Raw genomic sequence first — 19,707 nt, forward strand, 5'->3', positions numbered from 1 at the left:
GTGAATCTTTGAAAATTATCAAAAAAAAATTTTACATGAAATAAATTGATCAAAATACCCTCGAAAAGTTTCAGGGGGGTATTTTAGTCATTTTTATTATACAGATAATTTTTTTTATATTTTTATTAGGTGCGCTTTGATGAGAAAAACACACACCTAAAATTTTAAGTATTTTGGATGTATAAAAAACAAACTAAAATTCAAGTACTACTTGACATCCTTGATCGTCAGATCGGCCCAAATTCAATCTGAGCCATTGGGCTCATATGTTCACATGAGCTAATATGCTAATCCTTTCTTTTTCCTATATATATATATATATATATATATATATATATATATATATATATATATATATATATATATATATATATATATATATATATATATATATATATATATATATATATCGAGAGAGAAAGAGAAAGAAAATAATTGTTTCACGCACGCTGGACGGCATATACGGTCCAAATCCATCTTAAAGATGGATGCAAATAGGTGATCCATTTAAAAACAATTATAACTAACTGCCCAAATGTTTTTTTAATATAATTATTATTATTTATAGTTTCCAAATTTTATTAATTTTTTCATATTCATGATCTCCATGTTAAAAACTATATATTCTCTAAAAATTAGGTTCAAATTAGATTTAAAAAATATTATTTATTGACAAGCTCGGACTATTACCTTTGATACACGGTGGTCACAATATATTTCGACCATTAGATGTACAATTGGGTGGCAGCATTTATTTCATTGATTAAGCTCAAAGTTAAAACAAATTTTTTCGAACCTTGAAACACATCAAGCTATCTGATTTTATATCGTATGATTATAAGTAATTGTGACCTCCTTACACTAAAAATAAATAGCCTCAATGTATACAACCCATTGTAATAAACGCCTTACCATAATTAACTATGTGGATATATACATTTTACTTAACAAAAAGTAATAGTTTCCAAAACATAAATTATTTTTCAATTCATCCCAAATTATGTGACGACTTCACATAATATTGCGATTTGCGCGTGACAGATGACCTACACCGTCCATCAACAAAGACATTAAATATCAATACCGTGATTGAGACATGGAAAGGATTACCCCAACTCAAGATTTTATCAAGTATGGATGGACGGTGGATATTGGCTTTCACAATCCTTGTTTCCGTCACGTAGAATATAAAATTGGGAAAGGCTTTGCTACTTTCCCTGCAGCATAGAAGATATACTGCTTTTTTTTTTCGAGCAGTCCAGTTTAGATCAAGTAAGCTGCTCACTCTTTGATATAGATTTGACATCTTATAGTATTTTATTTTTAATTTTTTTTTATAAATTATATCAATATGACATTTGGTATGTCCCGTATACTCAATGGGGTGCACTTAAAAAAATATTAAAAATTTTTTTTGATAAAAATATAATGACCAAAATACCTTTTAAAGATTTTCAAGGTGTTCGGTCATTTTATTTTATTGAAAATATTTTTTATATATTTTTTACAAGTGCACATTTAAGAGAGGAGTAGGTGCCCAAAATTTTGTGTCAAAATATTTTGTAAAAAAATATTAAAAATAAAATAATTTAGAGATATGACATTGTGATTAAAGTCATCTCAATCTCCATTCAAAATGAATGGATGGTTGAATAATAGGAAGTATAGAAGTTTTATACAATCGGGAAAACATGGACAGCTTGCCCTATAAAAATAATAGCCTTACCTCCCAACAACAAAGACAAAGACAGTTTGGATGTATTTGTTATCACTGTTTTTCTGATGAAGAACTATTTGTTGTTTAATAGTGACCATCATAAAGTTATTTGAGGAAACTTTATAGGAAGTTTTATATATTAAATTTGTCTGTTTTGAAGTTACCTAAAAAGTTTCCTACTACTTTGAGAGTATACTATCAATTTACTCCCTCAGATAAAACACATGCTAGTTAGATCTCAAATTCTAGAGATGTAATCTCTGCAACTATAGACAAATCTCAAAAAAAATAAAATAAAATAAATAAATAAATATATATATATATATATATATATATATATATATATATATATATCCAATAGAGGACATCCAATTTTTGAAGTGCTAGATCTATGTGTCAGAAAACTTAAAATCCAATGTTTTTTCTTTTAGAAATAGTCTTGTAGTAATTCTTATGTGGTTCCAAATAAAAAAAATCTTCCGTAATAGATATTTTGAGCAAGGGACTAGATATACAGTATGCTTTCACAAGAGCATAGTATCTATGCTTCTTACTTTATTAAGAGTAATTGGCTGGAAATCACGTACTTTTTGGCCATAAATATTTCAAATAGCTGAAAATTACCCAAAAAAATAAAATAAATAAATAATATACTTATATATATATATATATATATATATATATATATATATATATATATATATATATATATATATATGTGTGTGTGTGTGAAAAGAAAGGATTAGCCCACTAGCTCATATGAACATATGAGCTGGCTCATATTGAATCTGGGCCAATCTGATAATCACGGATGTTTGGCAATACTTGAATTTTATTTTATTTTCTTTACAGATCCAAATCATTTGAAATTTTAGGTGTGTGTTTTTTTCATCAAGACACACCTAATAAAAATATAAAAAAATTTATTCGTGATAAATAAAATGACCAAAATACCCCCAAAACTTTTCAAGAGTATTTTGATAAATTTATTTCATGTAAAATATTTTTTTGATATTTTTCAAAGATTCATCTATTTTTATGAACACAAATCTAAAATTTCAAGTGATTTGGATTTGTAGAAAAAAAAATAAAATGCAAACACTACTGGACATCCTTGATCGTCAAATCGGCTCAGATTCAATTTGAGACGTTGGGCTCATATGTTCATATGAGCTAGTAGGTTAATCTCATATATATATATATATATATATATATATATATATATATATATATATATATATATATATATATATATATGGTTTGTCTAGAGTTAACAACCACTCAAAATACAAAGGTTCAAGTTAGAAGGGGTTGTAATGAGTGTATTTATCAAAACAATCATTATTTTTTCATTAAAAAATTATTTAAATAGGTAATTTTATCATTAAACAAGGTAAATTTGAAATTTTCACAAAAGTACAATGGCACTTTGGAAGTTAGTGTAACATTTGTCTTGCAAGAATATTTACAAATTTGTCCCACAAAAGTAACTTTATTTTAAAAAATAGACAAAAAAATTAATAAATCCACCATTCACAACTCTTTCTATCTTAAACCTTTGTAATTTGAAGGATTGTGAAGTTTAGAATATCCTATATATATATATATATATATATATATATATATATATATATATATATATATATATATATTGACTACATATAATATACCAAACAACTAAAAAAATAATATTATCCAGATTATATTAATTTTAGATAGGATAGAATTATTCAAAGTATAATAATTTTAGATAAAATTGTACATTCAAGATAAAATTAAATATCATGGAAACATTCCCAAATCTAAAAGGCAATAACATAATAATTTGTCCCTTTTGAACCTCTTCTTTTGTTTGGGCTCTTTAGATATTCATTCATGACTTCACTTTTGTGACATTTGGTACTTTTTCTCTCTTTTTTTGCTGACATTTTATTAAGGAAAAAGGTTTATATAAGGTGTCTATACTACACGGGTATGGTAAACCTAAAAAACCGCTATAGAAAGTTATTTCTATGCTGGAAAACCCTTAAATCGATCATTTCAATCTCAAGATTCATTGACATGAAAACAATGGATTTCTAGTATTTAAAATAATTCATCTTCTAAAACATTATATCAACCGTCTATTTTCAAGATTTTCAAGTGCACACGGGTCTGCTTGATCATCACCATTTCTGAAATTTTAAATTGCATAATTGGAGTCAACAATAGATTTTCATATTATCGCAAGTCTTTTGTGGTACCAAAATTACATTTTCAGAATAGTTTCGAAGCACACCTTATTTTAAACTTTGCCCCTTTTTCTTTTATTTTTTTTGACGGTCTTACTTAAGTTTTATTTATTAGTCAAAGGTTACAGCCATTCAAAAAGGGGAACACCATAAATAAATAAATTATGCATAGACCTCACCCTTTATTAATTAGGCTTGCTAGACCAGTATTCACAAATGGCACCTTCAAATCGATTTTTTTTTTTTTTGCCACTCAAATTTCATTGCCCAAGACCACATGAATAGTTGCGCAATTGCCACAGCGAAAACAAGATACCCCACTAGTGAGTTCTTTTTCTTTCTTTTCTGCTTTTGTTTTTTTTTGCTCTTTTTTAGCTTTAATGGATCTCACCAATTCCTAGAGAATCTAGAGTGAATGATGACAACTCTCCTTAGTTCTATGAAATTGGTGTGTGGATTTTATAAGGTTGCAACCTTAAACAATCCAATTAAGGTGCACTTCTAAATTTTATTATAATATATAATTTGATGTAAAAAATTATTAGGATTATATGAAAATCTATTTTCACATTTAATTATAAAATTTTAAACTCTAAAAATAGTTAAAATCAAGTAAATCTATCAATATATGAAAATCTTGAAAATGGATGGTCTAGATAATGTATTGCAAGATGCATTTTTTCTTGCACTCAAAATCTTATTTATTTTTTCATATTCATATATCTCGATATCGAGATGGTCAATTAGAAGGTCTTTCAATATTAAAACAACTTTTTCCGATGGATTTTTTAGGTGCATATGTAATTCTACATTTTAAAATTGCAGCCTTATATAAACTTTTTCGTTATCTTAAAAGCCCACAAATTATCTTAATTCTTAATTTTAAATTTTTATAAATAAAAATAATATAATTATTATTTTATTTAAAAGGGAAATTAGCTTAAAAGCCCCTCATTTGCTGTCCCAGGCACCTCACCGATACGTTCCTTTCAGGCGGCATACTTATTTGTGACTAAACCTTTATCTTCAATATTTTTTATCCAAATTATCATTTTTTAACTTAGAGTTTCGTGAATAAGGAGCAATAGCTAATAGATACGGAGGCGTCACAAAGAGAGTAACAGAACAGAAAAAAAGAGAGGAGGGAGAGGAGAGGAAGGAAGAGAGAGAGTAGGGGAGAGAAAGGGTTAAGGGGGAAGCCGTGCTAGAGCGCTTCTCACCATTTTTCTCACGGTTGACATGGCAAAAGAGAACTTATTTCATCCATAATAAAATTCCATCATCAAGTGTTGAATGGGGGTAGGTACACCGGTTGATCACATTAGCGAAATCACCCTCACTTTTTTTAAATTATACTTTTTATATTATTTAGACTACGGCTATTAATCCTTAAAACCTTAAAATACAATGAATTGATTAACTTCTTCACACACACTCTCTCTAACCACCATCTCTCTCTAAAAAAATAGTCCTCTCTCTTCAAAACAAGCCAAAAGATATTATACCCCCACAAGAGTCCACTTACTTTGTCTCTTAGAATTAATTTTAGGACCCCCAAATTTTTGTGTAACACCTTAGTACAACCAAAAAAAAAAAAATTTAGATTAAAAAGTCGATACCACAAGTTCCATAGGCGTATCTATTCCGCATCTTCTAAAAACAAACACGCCCTAAGGGATTTGAAAAGGAATTTTTTGACAAATCAGGAAAAGTTGATACAGGAGTTCTACCAAGACGGCTAATTGAAGCTATATGGAGTTGGGACCCAACTGGTCACTGGTTTAAGCGCTTTACCCTAACATTCCACCCTCCATTCCTAGTCTTAATTTCTTAGAAAGGAACAAAAAGGATTGAAGGGAAGAACGACGCGCCTGAAAGCATCGATTTGAGACTACACTGTCATTTTCTTATTTTAAAAAATTAATGCTTTTTGTAGATAAAAATGAGAGGTCTTGGTAACCATGCGCCTTTCATAAATTTAATAAGGCTGCTCCTTCAAAAATCAAATCCGACTTTAGAGAAGTCGTAGAACTCTAAATATAATGTAGATCTGGAGAATTTATAAACATTTGAAATGGATAGTCAAAATAAATATTACAAGATTGACCATCTCAAAACCAGATTGTTTTTTTCAAATCCACGATAATCAAAGTAAATATAATTGATCCGTTGACTTGCTAATATTATGGCGCTGGAACTCCATATTAAAGTGACCCCGGATTCACAAATGCTTTTTCATAAATAAATTGCTGGAAAAAAAAAAAGCCTCAAAACTTTGTCCGAGGTCACTTTTTTTTTGTTTTCTTTTACCTCTTACGATAAAACTGAAATAGAACAAAAAGTCAATGATCTGAACCGTCCATCAGACATATCGGAGCAAGATTATTACTTAATACAAAATACAAGTAAATTACATAACATATTCTCACCAATCCCCATTCTCAGATTCTTCGTACCCGGCATAATCCACAATGGCTGTCAAAAGGTCAAAAAAAAAAAGAAACACAGCTTCAATGCCTGAGTTTCAATGCCTTTATTTCTTTTCATCTTTTTTTCCATCTTTTTTCTCATCCTTTTTCTCCTCTTTTGCAGGTCCAACTGATACTATGTCCACATGCCCCAGTTTTTTGAGTTTCTTAGCGACAGTGATGGGATCCATTTCTCCAGTTACCGTTACTTTCTGGTCCTTTAAATCAGCGGCAATTGAATCCACCCCTAAAAAAACAGTTAGAAGTTTTTTCTCAAACCTTTCGATTAGATGACAATTCATTCCATTTAGCAAAACCCATGATTGATTATAGGCCCTACCAACACAGAAATGGAGATTTTAATGGAAAATCGTTGCTAAGTTCTTGAAAAATAAACGATAAATATTATGATAAAATGAAAGAAATTTGTGAATAATACAAAGACTGCCTCATGTTTCCAATTTGCCCATTTCAGGCATATTTTTGTAAAATTAAGAAGCCTGTTTTACTTCTTCTCTGGTTTTCTCCTATTCCAAAAAGTGAAAAACCAGTTAAAGGGGTAAATTTTGAGGGGTAAATTTTGAAGGGCAAATTTAATTCGTGAAATCAACTAAAAAATAAAATTTCCCTCTCTTATCACTGATTTAATTTCGTGAAATTTCAGGGAAATTACCGTAAACCTCAGCGACTGCTTCCATGGCTTTCTTCTTTGTCGTTTCATCAACCATTGCAGTGATTTTGAATATCACTTTTTGCTGAGAAATTAGAGAAAGTTAGGAACAAAAAAACAGAAACACGGAGAGAGAGAGAGGGGGGGAGGAAAAGGATGAATTTTGCTAATTGAGTATCTAAATTGTTGCCATACCTGGGCCATCTGATGAATGCTTGCTTTTGGGAAATTAAAGACAAATAAGGGAAATAAGGAGGGGATATTATGAATAAAACCTATAAATGTATGGGAAAATGGAATGGAAAGAAGAAGAATCGTGGGGGGAATTTGCAAGCTTTTGAGCAGCCAATTCCTGCGTTTTATATATCCATTCAAATGGCAAACCAGAGAGAGAGAGAGAGAGAGAGAGAGCCGCAATGAAAATGGAAGAAAACGAGAGAGCCGCAAAAATTGACTATGGTAGGGAGGAGATGCCTCTTGAAAAAGGGCGAAAAAAAATAAAAAAGAAAGGTCGAAAATAAATGGATTTTTATATATCAATAAAAATGGAAGAAAACGAGAGAGCCGCAAAAATTGACTATGGTAGGGAGGAGATGTCTCTTGAAAAAGGGCGAAAAAAAAGAAAAAAGAAAGGTCGAAAATAAATGGATAGAGAGTGATCTATTTTAGGCATCATTATTATTTTTCTTTCGGTGATTTATTCGTGTTTCTCGTCCTTCAGAGCACGAAAATCTAGAGAGAGAGATAATCTACAGAGAGAGAGAGAAGGGGAATTAGAGACGTGTCCTTGCAAACTGGCGTAATCTTTAGAAAGAGGCCCGAGGGTGGACCCTTTGGTTTGCTTGGGCGGCAGCCTTGTCAAATAAATAAAGCCTCATTTTAAAATTTATAGAAAAATTGTAATTCAAATATTGAAAAACTTTTGCATTGATCATCTCAGATTAACGTTATGTTGTAAAAAAAATTAAGATTTTAAGTTCTAAAATTATTGGTTATTGTATCACGTTATCTGCATTGTTTATTTCACCCTAAAAAATAGGTTTTCACTTATCCACAAGATTTGTACTGTTTTTTTTACCTTCAAATTTGAATGTCCGTATTAAAAATTGATTTTAAAGTCATGATGGAGATTTTTGTTGCGGAAATTAATTTTCCGGATAAAAATTTTAGGTGAGGTTTCAATTTGTTTTCGTAAAAACCTAGGTATTATGTATTTGTCAAAAAAGTAAACAAAAAAAAAACCTAGGTCTTACGGAAGCTTCTTCCCCAAAGCAGCCGCTTCCTAAATATGCCTGCCACGTATCCAGAATAAGAGAGAGAGAGAGAGAGAGATTTTGATTGTCAAGAGAGAATTTTTTCCTTATCAGGCCTATTACGGCTCTTAGATTAAACATAGCCCAAAATAAGGAAGACAAGACCAATAATTGGGGTTATTTTTAAAAGAGAAAGACACGTTATTGTTTTTTTTTAATTATTTTAAGGAAAAACATAATATAAGGGGGAGGCACCTAAACAATCAAATTAGGATACACTTAAAAAATTAACTAAAAAAAAAAGATTGTTTTGATCTCCAACAGTTTTCAAAATCAATCATCTCGACTTCAAGGTTTATGGACATGTGAAAAATAGATTTTAAGTCTTGAAAATAATGCATTTTATAATGTATTATTTGTGCCATTAATTTTCAAGAGTTCGTAGACCTACACAATGTACACTTATTTTTTAAGCTTTAATTTTTATAAATAAGGATAAATTTTGAGGTCATCATAAATATTTTCAGTACTAAAACAACATTTTTCTACATTATTTGAAGGTGCACTTTACTTTGATTGTTTATGGCCTCAGCCTTATACAAATCAACCCTTATTTTAAAACTTGTCAATTTTTTATGTGGATTGTAGATCTAGATAGGAATCCGTTATGACCGAACAAGTTCGAAGATGGTATGGTTCCTGACCCGGTTCATTCCTTAGATGCCCTTATATACTTTTTCTTTTTAAAATTTTGTTTTTAAACTTGTCTAATGCTTTTTCTAAATCCCCGTCCCATAAACTTTTCCATTTTAATTTTAATTTTATTACTTATTTTTAATATTTTTCTAAATCACTAATTCGAACTAATCCAAACTTGATCCTAATCACATATTCTAACGATTCAACATGGGTATGTGGTGGGTGAATGATGTTAGTATTTTTGGTATGGAAAAACGATTGGTTTTATTTCAAAACAGCATTATATTTTATATAGTTTTCCGAAGTTTTAAGGTGTGGGTTTTAAACCCACATTGAAGAGAGGAAGGATCAAGTGGTTTATATATGTAGACAGTCTCATACCTTTCATCCCTAAAACGAAAATGAGAGTGTGGGTGTCTTTTTGGAACAAGTGAAGCGTTTAACGTGTATGGCTGTGCAAGGACACTTGATGACGCAAGGTGCCCTTAGCCCGAGCACATGCCTGGATCAGGCCCTCAGCCCGAGCACATGCTTGGATCAGGCTCAAAGCTCTCTCACGCTGTCTTTCTCTACTCATTTTTCTCTCCCTTGTTTTTTTTAAATTTAAATTTTTTATTTACATACTCTAGTGCTCTACAGTAGGCTTCCGGTTCATTCTAGCTTTGCCACTTTTTTCACCCAATCATTTCCAATGGGGCCCACATATTTTCCACTAGAGGACCATATTAAGCTGCTTCAAGGCAATGGTGGAAAGGGTTCTCTCTCTCTCTTAAACCTATGAGTCTTCTCTCTATGTAAGCAGGGGATTGGGATTCCCTACCTACGATTAAGAATAGACATACCCAGCCGGCCGCATGATGGTCGGATCTCATTGAAGTTGCACAAAAAAGGAAAGGAACAATTTTTCTTTCACAAGACTGCAATTGTATACTCTTGCCCTTCGCACATCACTAGAAGAATAACCAGATCGAAAACTATCTAAGTTAGCAAGAAAATGGTTTTAAAGCCCTCAAAGTGTTTCATCTTTTCATATTCATTTTGGATTCTCAATTTCAAATCATTAGATCGACCAAATCTGCACCAAGTTCTCAAGGGTGACATAAATTTACATGCCATTATGAGGATTTTGGCATGGTATCTAAATTTTCTAGCATGCTTTTAGCAGTGTATATATCTAAATTGGGGCCAAACCTCATCCAATCATAAGCCTATCAATAGAGCCATTACATAATAAATGTGTTCCTTCCAAAGAGGAAAATATAGGAGCATGATTATACATGTAAAAGGAAGGTATAACTATAAATACAAGATATTGTATTTGCCCTTCCAAAATACATAAATTACAATATACACATGCGACATTGACCTGATGGCAATATATATTTTTCTTTCACAATGCATAGGTATACATAAGAAATGGGGTTCCAGCAATCAACCTTAAAGATAAACTTTGGACCTAAATTTTATCAGGTTTATAACCTCAACCACCACAATCTTCAATCTAAATGGAAAAATGTATTTTGATCCTTAAAGATGTAAATATAGCCTTGTTTTATTATTTTTGAACTATTCATTTTAATTCTTAGCGAATCTGCACATTTTTCTAAGTTACAAAGCCGTGGATTTAAAGTGAAAATATATTTCGACTCTAAGATGTATCTCTAAGGTAAATTTTGGAAGCGGGTTGCATTTTAACTGTGCCGCATTTTAGTTTTCCCTATAAATAAGCCGTGGGATCATGATTTAATTAAAGTGGTTGTGTATTTCCACCTCCAACTGAAGTTCATTTTTTTGCTATCCACCACCAAATCAGAAGCACTAGATTAGCATGTTAATCTTCACTAGTTATTATGGTGCTTGGCACTCTGATATAAGTGTTCATTAGTTTGCAACAAGATCACATAAAGGTGAGAGAGCTTAAGATCCCAACCTTTGTTTGCTTGAAAACCCAAAGAAGCTAACCTAGCCCATTTTTTTTTAGGTAAGAAAATAGTTAAAAATGACATAGACCTTACGAGAAAAAGTAGAGCTTCTTTTCAAAACTCACTAAAAATTACAGCTTCGGCTTTGAAAAACCTTTAAACCGATCATCTCAACCTTAATCATTATGGTAATGAGAAAAAAAATTAGGACTTCAAACCCTGAGAATAATATATATTATAATACATTATCTGGACCATCTATTTTCAAGTGTTCACATATCCACAAGATCTATACTATTGTTTTAGCTTCAAATTTCATAGTCCATTACAGAAATTGATTTTAAAGCTATCACAAAGATTTTTTACACGTAAGGTATTTTCCTAATGAGGTTTCCGAACAAAGTTTCTAGGTGAGGCTTTACTAATTTTTTAGGCCTTATATGAACTACATCCTTCAGTTAAATGCATATGTATTCTATCAGCATTTAACGTACGGGCACTTTTTGTGTGTTTTTATTATATTTGATATTATTTTTTATTAAAATTATGAGGAACACCTTTTCTTTTCATATTACTGTTTTTTTTTTTTTTTTGGTAAGTTGCCCTTCGTGTCCGCAATAATACCCTTCATGTGATAAACCACACTCTCCTTAAATGCGTTGCGGTTAAATTAAAGAACGAGGCACACGCTCCTTAAATGCATTGTGGTTAAATTAATGAACATGCACACGCTCGTTAAATGCGTTGTGAATAAATTAAAGAACGAGGCGTACTCCTGAGGGAGTATAATGTATGTTTACTCCTTCGGCAAAAATACCTACTTTAGAAGTTATTTATATTTAAAATTTTGAATCTACTTAATTATCACTAAATGATCATTTTCAAATGTTAAAATTTGAAATTTGGGTTTTTTAACACTTAGATCTTACCCTCTAAAAATTAGGCCGTCTATGTTAATCTTGAGACATTATTTTTTTCAAATGTGTAGCAATTAGGAATTTTTTGTATGGAGGTTCATCCATGAAAACGTTATAGGGAAAAGTTTATATAGAGCCGAGGCCCTAAACAATCAAATTTGAACCTACCTCAAAACTTTCACTAGAAGTCGTGGTTTTGATACCCAAATATCTTCAAATTGATCATAGCGATGTCAAGATGCATGGACATGAGAAAAAAAATAGATTTCAAGTTGTGGAAATAATGTATTTTGTAATGCATTTTTGGACCGTCAATTTTCAAGATTTTCGAGTTTTCATAGATATGTCGATCTACATTATTTTTTAAGCTTTAACTTTATAAATAAATATGAAAATATATTTTAAGGCTATTACAAAAATTTCCAGTATTAAAACTATATTTCTCGATATTATTTGAAAGTAGGCTCTAATTTGATTGTTTAGAGCCTAGGCTCTATACCCAAGTTTAATCTCCAAAATTTGGGTTCCTAAAATTAATTATAGATGTAGTTTTACATATGGTAGTAAATGAACAGTCTATTGCCAAGGGAGCATAAATTTCTTTGGTAATTAAACAAAAAAGCAGCCCCGACACGTTCGTCTTTAGCGGTCTTATGGGTTATTTCCCTTTAAACCCTCATGCCCAGCCCCCATTAAAAGATATTATAGTCCTTTGGGAGTATATTATTCATTCACTCCCTCAAGTGAAACTGTCCCAAGATTAATTTAAGTAACCCAAATTTTGAGATACAACTTCTTCAACCTAAAGATTAACCTCAATAAAAAATGGTTTTCTAATTGCGCCCTCAGCACACTTGAAAAAAAACAACATTGTCTCAAAATTAAATAGGGCCTATCCCAATATTTAGAGGGGGAGATGTAAGTGTTAGAAAACTCAAATTTCAAATTTTGACTTTTGAAAATAATGGTTATTAAGTGGTTCTCAAAATTTTAAATTAAAAAAAAAACTCTTTTTATCAAGGGAGTATACTTATACTATACTCCCCTAGGAGTACGTCCTCTTCTTTAATTTTCCGGCCATAACGCGTGTGGGTTTTAGGCCATTTGTATAGGCCCTATAGCATAAAACTTATATATTTTTCCAAATCCAACCTTCCAATCTAAATGGAGGATTAATATTGTCACAATCACAATGTCATGTCTTTACACTATTTTATTTTATTTTATTTTATATATAAACTATTTTAACACCAAAGTTTGGAAGTCCAATCTTCTATTAAATTCATACTAGCGAAAAATATAAAAATAATATTTTTAATAAAATAAAATGACCAAAATACCTTTGAACATTTTAAATGATATTTTGGTCATTATATTTTATCAAAAAATTATTTTTAATATTTTTTATAGGTACGCCCCAATGAGAAGATGGCAAGTGTCAAATTTTATATTCATACAATTTGTATAAGAAAAACTAAAAATAAAATACTTTAAGACGCCGGATCTAAGATCAAACAGTGAGTGGCTCTCTTGATCAAAATTGGATGGCTGGATGGTAAAGGAAGCATAGTTCTTTTATGTTGTAGGGGAAGTATAGAAACTTTTCCCTATTGTAATTGCTCCATACGAGGGCAACTCAAAGTAAGAAAAACAACGGCGTAGAATGGGTGTTCTTTGTAATTTTTAGGAAAAATAAACATCAAATGGTAATAAAAAGACACAAAAGGTGTCTGAACCAAAAAAAAAAAAGAAAAAAAAAAAAAAAACTCTTATTTTATTGATACTAAATATTGCAAGATAGATTATCTCGGACCCCATGCAGCAGCGGACGCAATCTTGTCATCCGCTAGTGCATCACACGGCATATTTTCCAAGGTTCGAGAACGCTCGTTATATGTTGTGACCGTTACAAAAGGAAACGACTTTCACTGATGATCTTATGCAATACAACTTGTTGGGGGGGCCTACAAGCTTTTATGAGAAACCTCCCCAAATGTTTGGTCTAAACTTTTGAAAATTGAATATAGATAGAGAACACCATCAAATTATGGTCCATAAAGATGTCGGTTTCCAAAGATTGGTTTCTTCTTAAAGCTATCTTGAGATCAATTAAAAATCCACCTCACAAACCCTAGGAAACTGAAATTAAATTAAATTAAACTAAAATTAAAGAAAAATAAAGAAAAAAAGTAAACTTAATGTAGCCAGGCTGGTTGGCTTGGCCAGCCTGAAGACTTGGAGTTGGTGCTTGTATCAGACCGTGGGTTATTTACGTTGATCTCCTTCTCTTTTGTTGAAGAATGCTTAGGGCATGGTTATTGGGCTTTTGGATTTGAATAAAATTGTAATCTAAAATTAGGGTTTAGGATGTGTTGAGAATTGGCTAGGGTTTCCTAGATCTAGGATTTTCGTTAGGGTTTTCTAGGGTTCTTTTAGAGTGTTTTTGCTATTGTCGCTTATGACCTTTGAGATACTATTGAATGCTAATGTTTCCTAGATCTGGGGTTTAAGTGAGGGTCTTTTGAGAATTGGGCTATTTTTGGTGATGTCACTTTTTTTTGGTTAGGGGTTTTGGGAGTTTTTTACACCAATTGGTCCCATGTCACTTTTTCACACCAATTGGCCCCATGCCCTGCACCATTTTCATGGTGTATTCCCCCTAAGTCCATTTAAACCATGCTTTGTTTTCACCTCTTTCTTTTTTGACCTTTTTTTCTTTTTTCTTTTTGGGGTGAAAGCTGCCTACCTTTGCTTTGACCTTCTTTTAACAAAAATGATGTACTCCCATCAAAAGGCCCCTTTCTCATGTCCATTCCAATTTCTTTTCCAACTGTCTTTCATTGCACATGCATGCGCGATTCCTTTTATATTCTCTTCCTAATTTTAATTATTTCATAATGTCCTAAGCAGCATGAAACACTTCGTAAGTGTTTTATACACAAATTAAATTGCCATTTAAACTTATACTTTTTGTACTTTTTGTCATTTATGTAACTCTACTCCCAATATAATAAGTTATTTAGGTATGCACTATTACGTAATCAACCAATTGCCCTATTTATTTACTTCATTTTTTTTCATATAATATGTTGAAAAATCATTAGCAAATTGTCTTTACAGAATTAATAAACATTAGCATTCCATAGTATTTCATAGGCCGCAAGTGACAATAGCATAAGGACACCAAACAATCAAATTAAAGATATAAATTCAGTGTTCATCACACAAAAACCAAAAGGAAAATTATATATATAAAAAAAAAAGCAAACCACAAATTTTATGAAAATGAGTGGCCTCCAAGATAATCATATTTGAGAAAATGTGAGCCACTAATATCACTTTAGAATATATTTATATTTATTTTACATGATGGTGCACGCGTGCGGATTCTCATCGCTGAAAAGTGAGGCCGCAGCCTCATCAGAAGCCAGGGCAACAGAGTAAGCCGCAGGGGTATGGAAAAATGTGTGGGCCGCGGCCGTGCCTTGTGAAATATCGTAGTACTGCTCAGCAACATGACTTGGGAATTTGTAGAAAGACGAAACATGGGATGAATATTGTGGAAAAGGCCATGGCTCAGCCACCTTTCCTGTTTTGTTAATGGCCTTTACAATTTTTTTCTCTTCAATGGAGTACCCTCGAACTGTTACTTTGTGCATCTCCATGTCAACTTCCACTGCCTCAACACCTGACAAAAAAATAAACTATATATTAATCATTTTGAATTCTTCATGGTTTACATCAAGGATTTCAATAAAATTATATATTAATCATTTGAAGTCTTCATGGTTTACATCAAGGATTTGAACTTGAGTTGAATATTTAATAAACATTCCAATTGAATATTTGATAAGCTTTGGAGTTGTATATTTACTAAGCATTAGATTTGATAGGCGATTATTTTAAGAGCCCAAAGAGATTGAGATAAATATTGAAAGAGAGAGAGAGAGGGAGTCCTAATAAAATAATGAGGAAAGAGGAATGCACTATGTGATTGATAGAGAGAGAGGGGGGAGGGGGGAGAGAAGGTCGTGTTAGAAAACTCTCAAATCGATTATCTCAATGTCAAGATTCATAAATATAAAAAAAAAGATTTTTAGACCTAAAAATAATTTATCTTCTAACACATTATCTAGACCGTCCATTTTCAAGATTTTTAAGTCATCGCAAATATGCTTGATCATAGTCATTTCTAGAACTTGAAATTTATAATTGGGGGCAACAATATAGTTTATATTATCACAAGGCTTTGCGCCATGAAACTACATTTTCGGCATCGTTTTGAGGTGCACCTTACGTCAATAGTATACATCACCCTTGAAAGAACGCGTAGAGAGGAATGCACTATATGATTGATGCAAAGATATGCAAGTTTAAGTTAATAAGCTCCTTTAAGATTGTAGAGGTTACTAGTGACTAATACAAATTTAGGGATCTCATTACTCTCTCTCTCTCTCTCTCTCTCTCTCATGTGATAGTATACCTTTGAGTCTAAAGAGAGCTTTCTCTATCTTGGCGGTGCAGCCGCAGCAATCCATGTTTTTTACCAAGACTTCCACCACCTAAACACCACAAAATTGCCAGAATTTTAGCCGGAAAATGACCCACAAAATAAAATTATTTTCCATTAAAATGTTCCGATCGTGCAATCCGATTATACAAAATATGAACATTTAAGGCTAAGCACAATATTTACTAATAAGATATTACTTAATTAGTGAAGATAAACCTAAACATAAGTCTTTATAAAATAAGAAAACACTCACCGACATATTTCCAGCTTGAACTCCAAGCATTCAAGAGATGGATGGATAAGTGAGAGAGGTATTATATAGACTTTCAAATTTTCAAATATTCAATTAATATCATTTCCTTTTAGGAATTTTTTTTAAAAAAAATTGAAAATTGGAGGGAAAATGGGGAGCGCATGGTGATTCATGAGAAAAGCGGATTGGCTTTGGCGTGCAATTGTGAAAGAAGATAAACTTTTTTTATCACTTTCCTCAAAGCAAAAACAACTACTTTTAGCAGACAAGGAGACAACTTTTCTTCTTAGTTCCTAGAAAGAGAAGAGCATAGTCTATAGCGTATGTAAATAAAGATGCCCAAAAGCTCCCTCTTATGCATAAAAAGCAACAAAAAGCTGTCTACACCAGTAGTTATTTATTCTTTTCTTTTCATTCTTCTTCATACAGTGACCCACAGTGGATCCCATTTCTCTCCCATTTTTCAAAATATCTATTTCTATGTTTAACTTTAATTTGAAATGTGAAATGATGTTTTTGACATTGTTGCAAGCCACAACTCACTCTTGGAAGAATGCATAAGGAAAAACAATGTGAAAAAAGGGGAGCATACGCTGTGTTTTCTGCCTTGAGATCTTTTATCTTTTTAAATTTTGGAATTAAAAATCATTGGATGTTATTATTCTTTGAAAAAAAAGATTTTCAGATCCTAAATACTTTTATGTTGTGGGGTTCTTGGGAACCCTCGCTTGCGGAACTAAGGATCCCAAATACCAGAGTCCTGTTGTGCGCAGAAGATCTAAACCTGACAGGTTGATTTTTGGTAAATATAATACGAGAAAAATAGAGCCGGCAACAAGCAAGAAAAATCAAGCATGAAATTAATAACAACAAAAGTGAGCACCAGAATTTACATGGTTCGTCGTATTAGATGCAGAAACAAGATCCCAAAAATTGGATCCCACCAAGAGCATGGTATTATACAATTAGAAACAAAATACAAGAGTACGAGATATAATATGATAAATAAAGCATAAAACACACACACCACAAGAGTATACATATTTAAGTAATTCACCCAAAAGGGCTACATCCACAGGCACGGCAAACTGAAATCTATTATACCAATTAAAGTTACATCATAGATTTTGGGACATAGAGTTACTTATTTAACCCTCGACAAAACCCAGATGAACAAACCCTTTTAGACCTACTCTCCCAATAGGTACAACTCGTCGATCTCTCAACTCTATTCCACAGCTAAACTACTGTCCAGGAAAAGACACATCTTTATTCACAGTTAAACTATTATACAGGAAGATAACTTTGAGAGTAACCAAAATTTTCTCTAACTAAAAGAGGAAACTACCCAAAATCTTCAGGAGAACCGTTTCTCTTTAAGAAACCAACTTCTCAATCTAAAGGAGGCACCATCGTAGTGTTTCTCTCAACATGAAGCTCGCTTCTCTCTAAGGGCGTGTTTGTTTCCTTAAAGATATATATGCGTGTTTGTTTCCTTAAAGATATATATTAACAATATAAATATAAATATATAACATAATATAATATATAATATAATGTACTTTATATATGTTATTAATGTAAATTTATATTATATGTAACATATAATATATAATATAATATAAGATATTTACATATTATATATAATATGATAAATATAAATATTATATGCAATATCATAAATATATATTATATATATTATAATATTTATTATATCATATTAATAATACTAATATTATGTATTTATATCATATATAGTAAATAGTGATCAACAAAAACATTCCTACCCTCCCTCGCCCCAACTCCCTTCCAAGAATTTAATCTTTTATGTTTTAATTAAGGAATGGGAACTTTGTTGGAAGACTATTTTCTAAACTTTTAGATGGAAATTGTGTGTCAAACATGGAATTTTTGGAAAATTAGAAAGATTTTTTTCTAAAAGAAATATTTCAGAAAAACAAACGCCCCCTAAGGGGTTTCTCTCCATATGAAGCTCTCTCCTCTCTAAAGGGAGATGTTGCCTCTCATGCATGGGATGCTTCTACCTCTCTCTCTAGAGAAAGCCGCATTTCCTATATGGCGATCCAAATAGGGTACTGTCAACCCATAAATGATTTCAGGCAATTGTTGTATAGTAATATGAAGCAACAACCTTAAAAAAACATCTTATATCCATTTGTTTGACCCAAATTTTGAAATATATACTCTTTTCATTCTAATGAACAATTACAAAATAAGAAAATCTTGAAAGCCCAACCTAAGAAGTATTTTTTAGCCCAATTAAAATAAGCCGTTCATTATGGTAAAATGCTTAGATCTAGGTCTTAGAAGGCTTTTTTTATTTCCAATTTTTTTGGATGGATTTATTATCATTAGATGAACAATGTTAAAGAAATAAAAAAATAATTTTGAGATCATAAAAGCTAAGATCTTAAAATTCACAAAATGAATGGTTTAGATTCGTTTTTTTTGGGGACTCATTTTGACCATATCTAGCGTTCAAATTGAACTTTTTTTTGGGGGGGGGGATTGATTATTGAGATGAAGAGAGTGCGTGTGCAAAATTTGAGGTCATACAAATACCACAAACATGATTATCTAGAAGTGTCATTGCATTATACTATGATACAACCGTTACATTGGATCATTGCTATATATATATATATATATATATATATATATATATATATATATATATATATAGAAAAAGATCATGTCAACCCATAGGTTGATAACTACAGTGTCAGCCTATGGCCCAGATTAAATTTGGGCTCAATCCAATGGTCACGACCTCATTTGGTATTTGAATTTTTATTTGCTTTATACAAATCAAAATCACTTGAAATTTTGATCATCTATTATTAAACAATTAGAATCTAATAAAAATATTTTAAAAATAATTCGAAAAATATAAATTGACCAAAATACCCTTGAAATGTTTCCGGGGTATTTTTGTCAATTTATATTTTTCGAATTATGCTTAAAATATTTTTATTATGTGAGCCTTGATTAGTAAAAACTATGTCTAAATTTTAAAGTGATTTGGATTTGTAGAAAACAAATG

General features: G+C 31.3%; 2 protein-coding genes across 2 annotated transcripts; both read right to left on the reverse strand.

Annotated features, from left to right (window-relative positions):
• Positions 1 to 6,294: 6,294 nt before the first annotated feature.
• On the reverse strand, positions 6,295 to 7,758 carry LOC18432821 (Copper transport protein family). The gene is made up of 3 exons (XM_006842922.4): positions 7,282 to 7,758; positions 7,090 to 7,171; positions 6,295 to 6,663 (listed from the first exon to the last, which is right to left on the reverse strand). The coding sequence occupies exons 1-3, from the start codon at positions 7,288 to 7,290 to the stop codon at positions 6,482 to 6,484; spliced, it is 273 nt and encodes a 90-aa protein (XP_006842985.1). The 5' UTR covers positions 7,291 to 7,758; the 3' UTR covers positions 6,295 to 6,481.
• A 7,339-nt stretch (positions 7,759 to 15,097) lies between these two features.
• LOC18432822 (Heavy metal transport/detoxification superfamily protein) lies at positions 15,098 to 16,680 on the reverse strand. Its single transcript, XM_006842923.4, has 3 exons — positions 16,644 to 16,680; positions 16,361 to 16,439; positions 15,098 to 15,565 (listed from the first exon to the last, which is right to left on the reverse strand). Exons 1-3 carry the CDS (start codon positions 16,671 to 16,673, stop codon positions 15,240 to 15,242), a joined length of 435 nt encoding a protein of 144 aa, XP_006842986.2. The 5' UTR covers positions 16,674 to 16,680; the 3' UTR covers positions 15,098 to 15,239.
• Between the last annotated feature and the right edge of the window lie 3,027 nt (positions 16,681 to 19,707).

Source organism: Amborella trichopoda, chromosome 7, assembly GCF_054954075.1.
Source record: "Amborella trichopoda isolate Santa Cruz 75 chromosome 7, AtrichopodaSantaCruz75HAP2 v2.0, whole genome shotgun sequence".
In the NCBI taxonomy this organism is placed as follows: domain Eukaryota; kingdom Viridiplantae; phylum Streptophyta; class Magnoliopsida; order Amborellales; family Amborellaceae; genus Amborella; species Amborella trichopoda.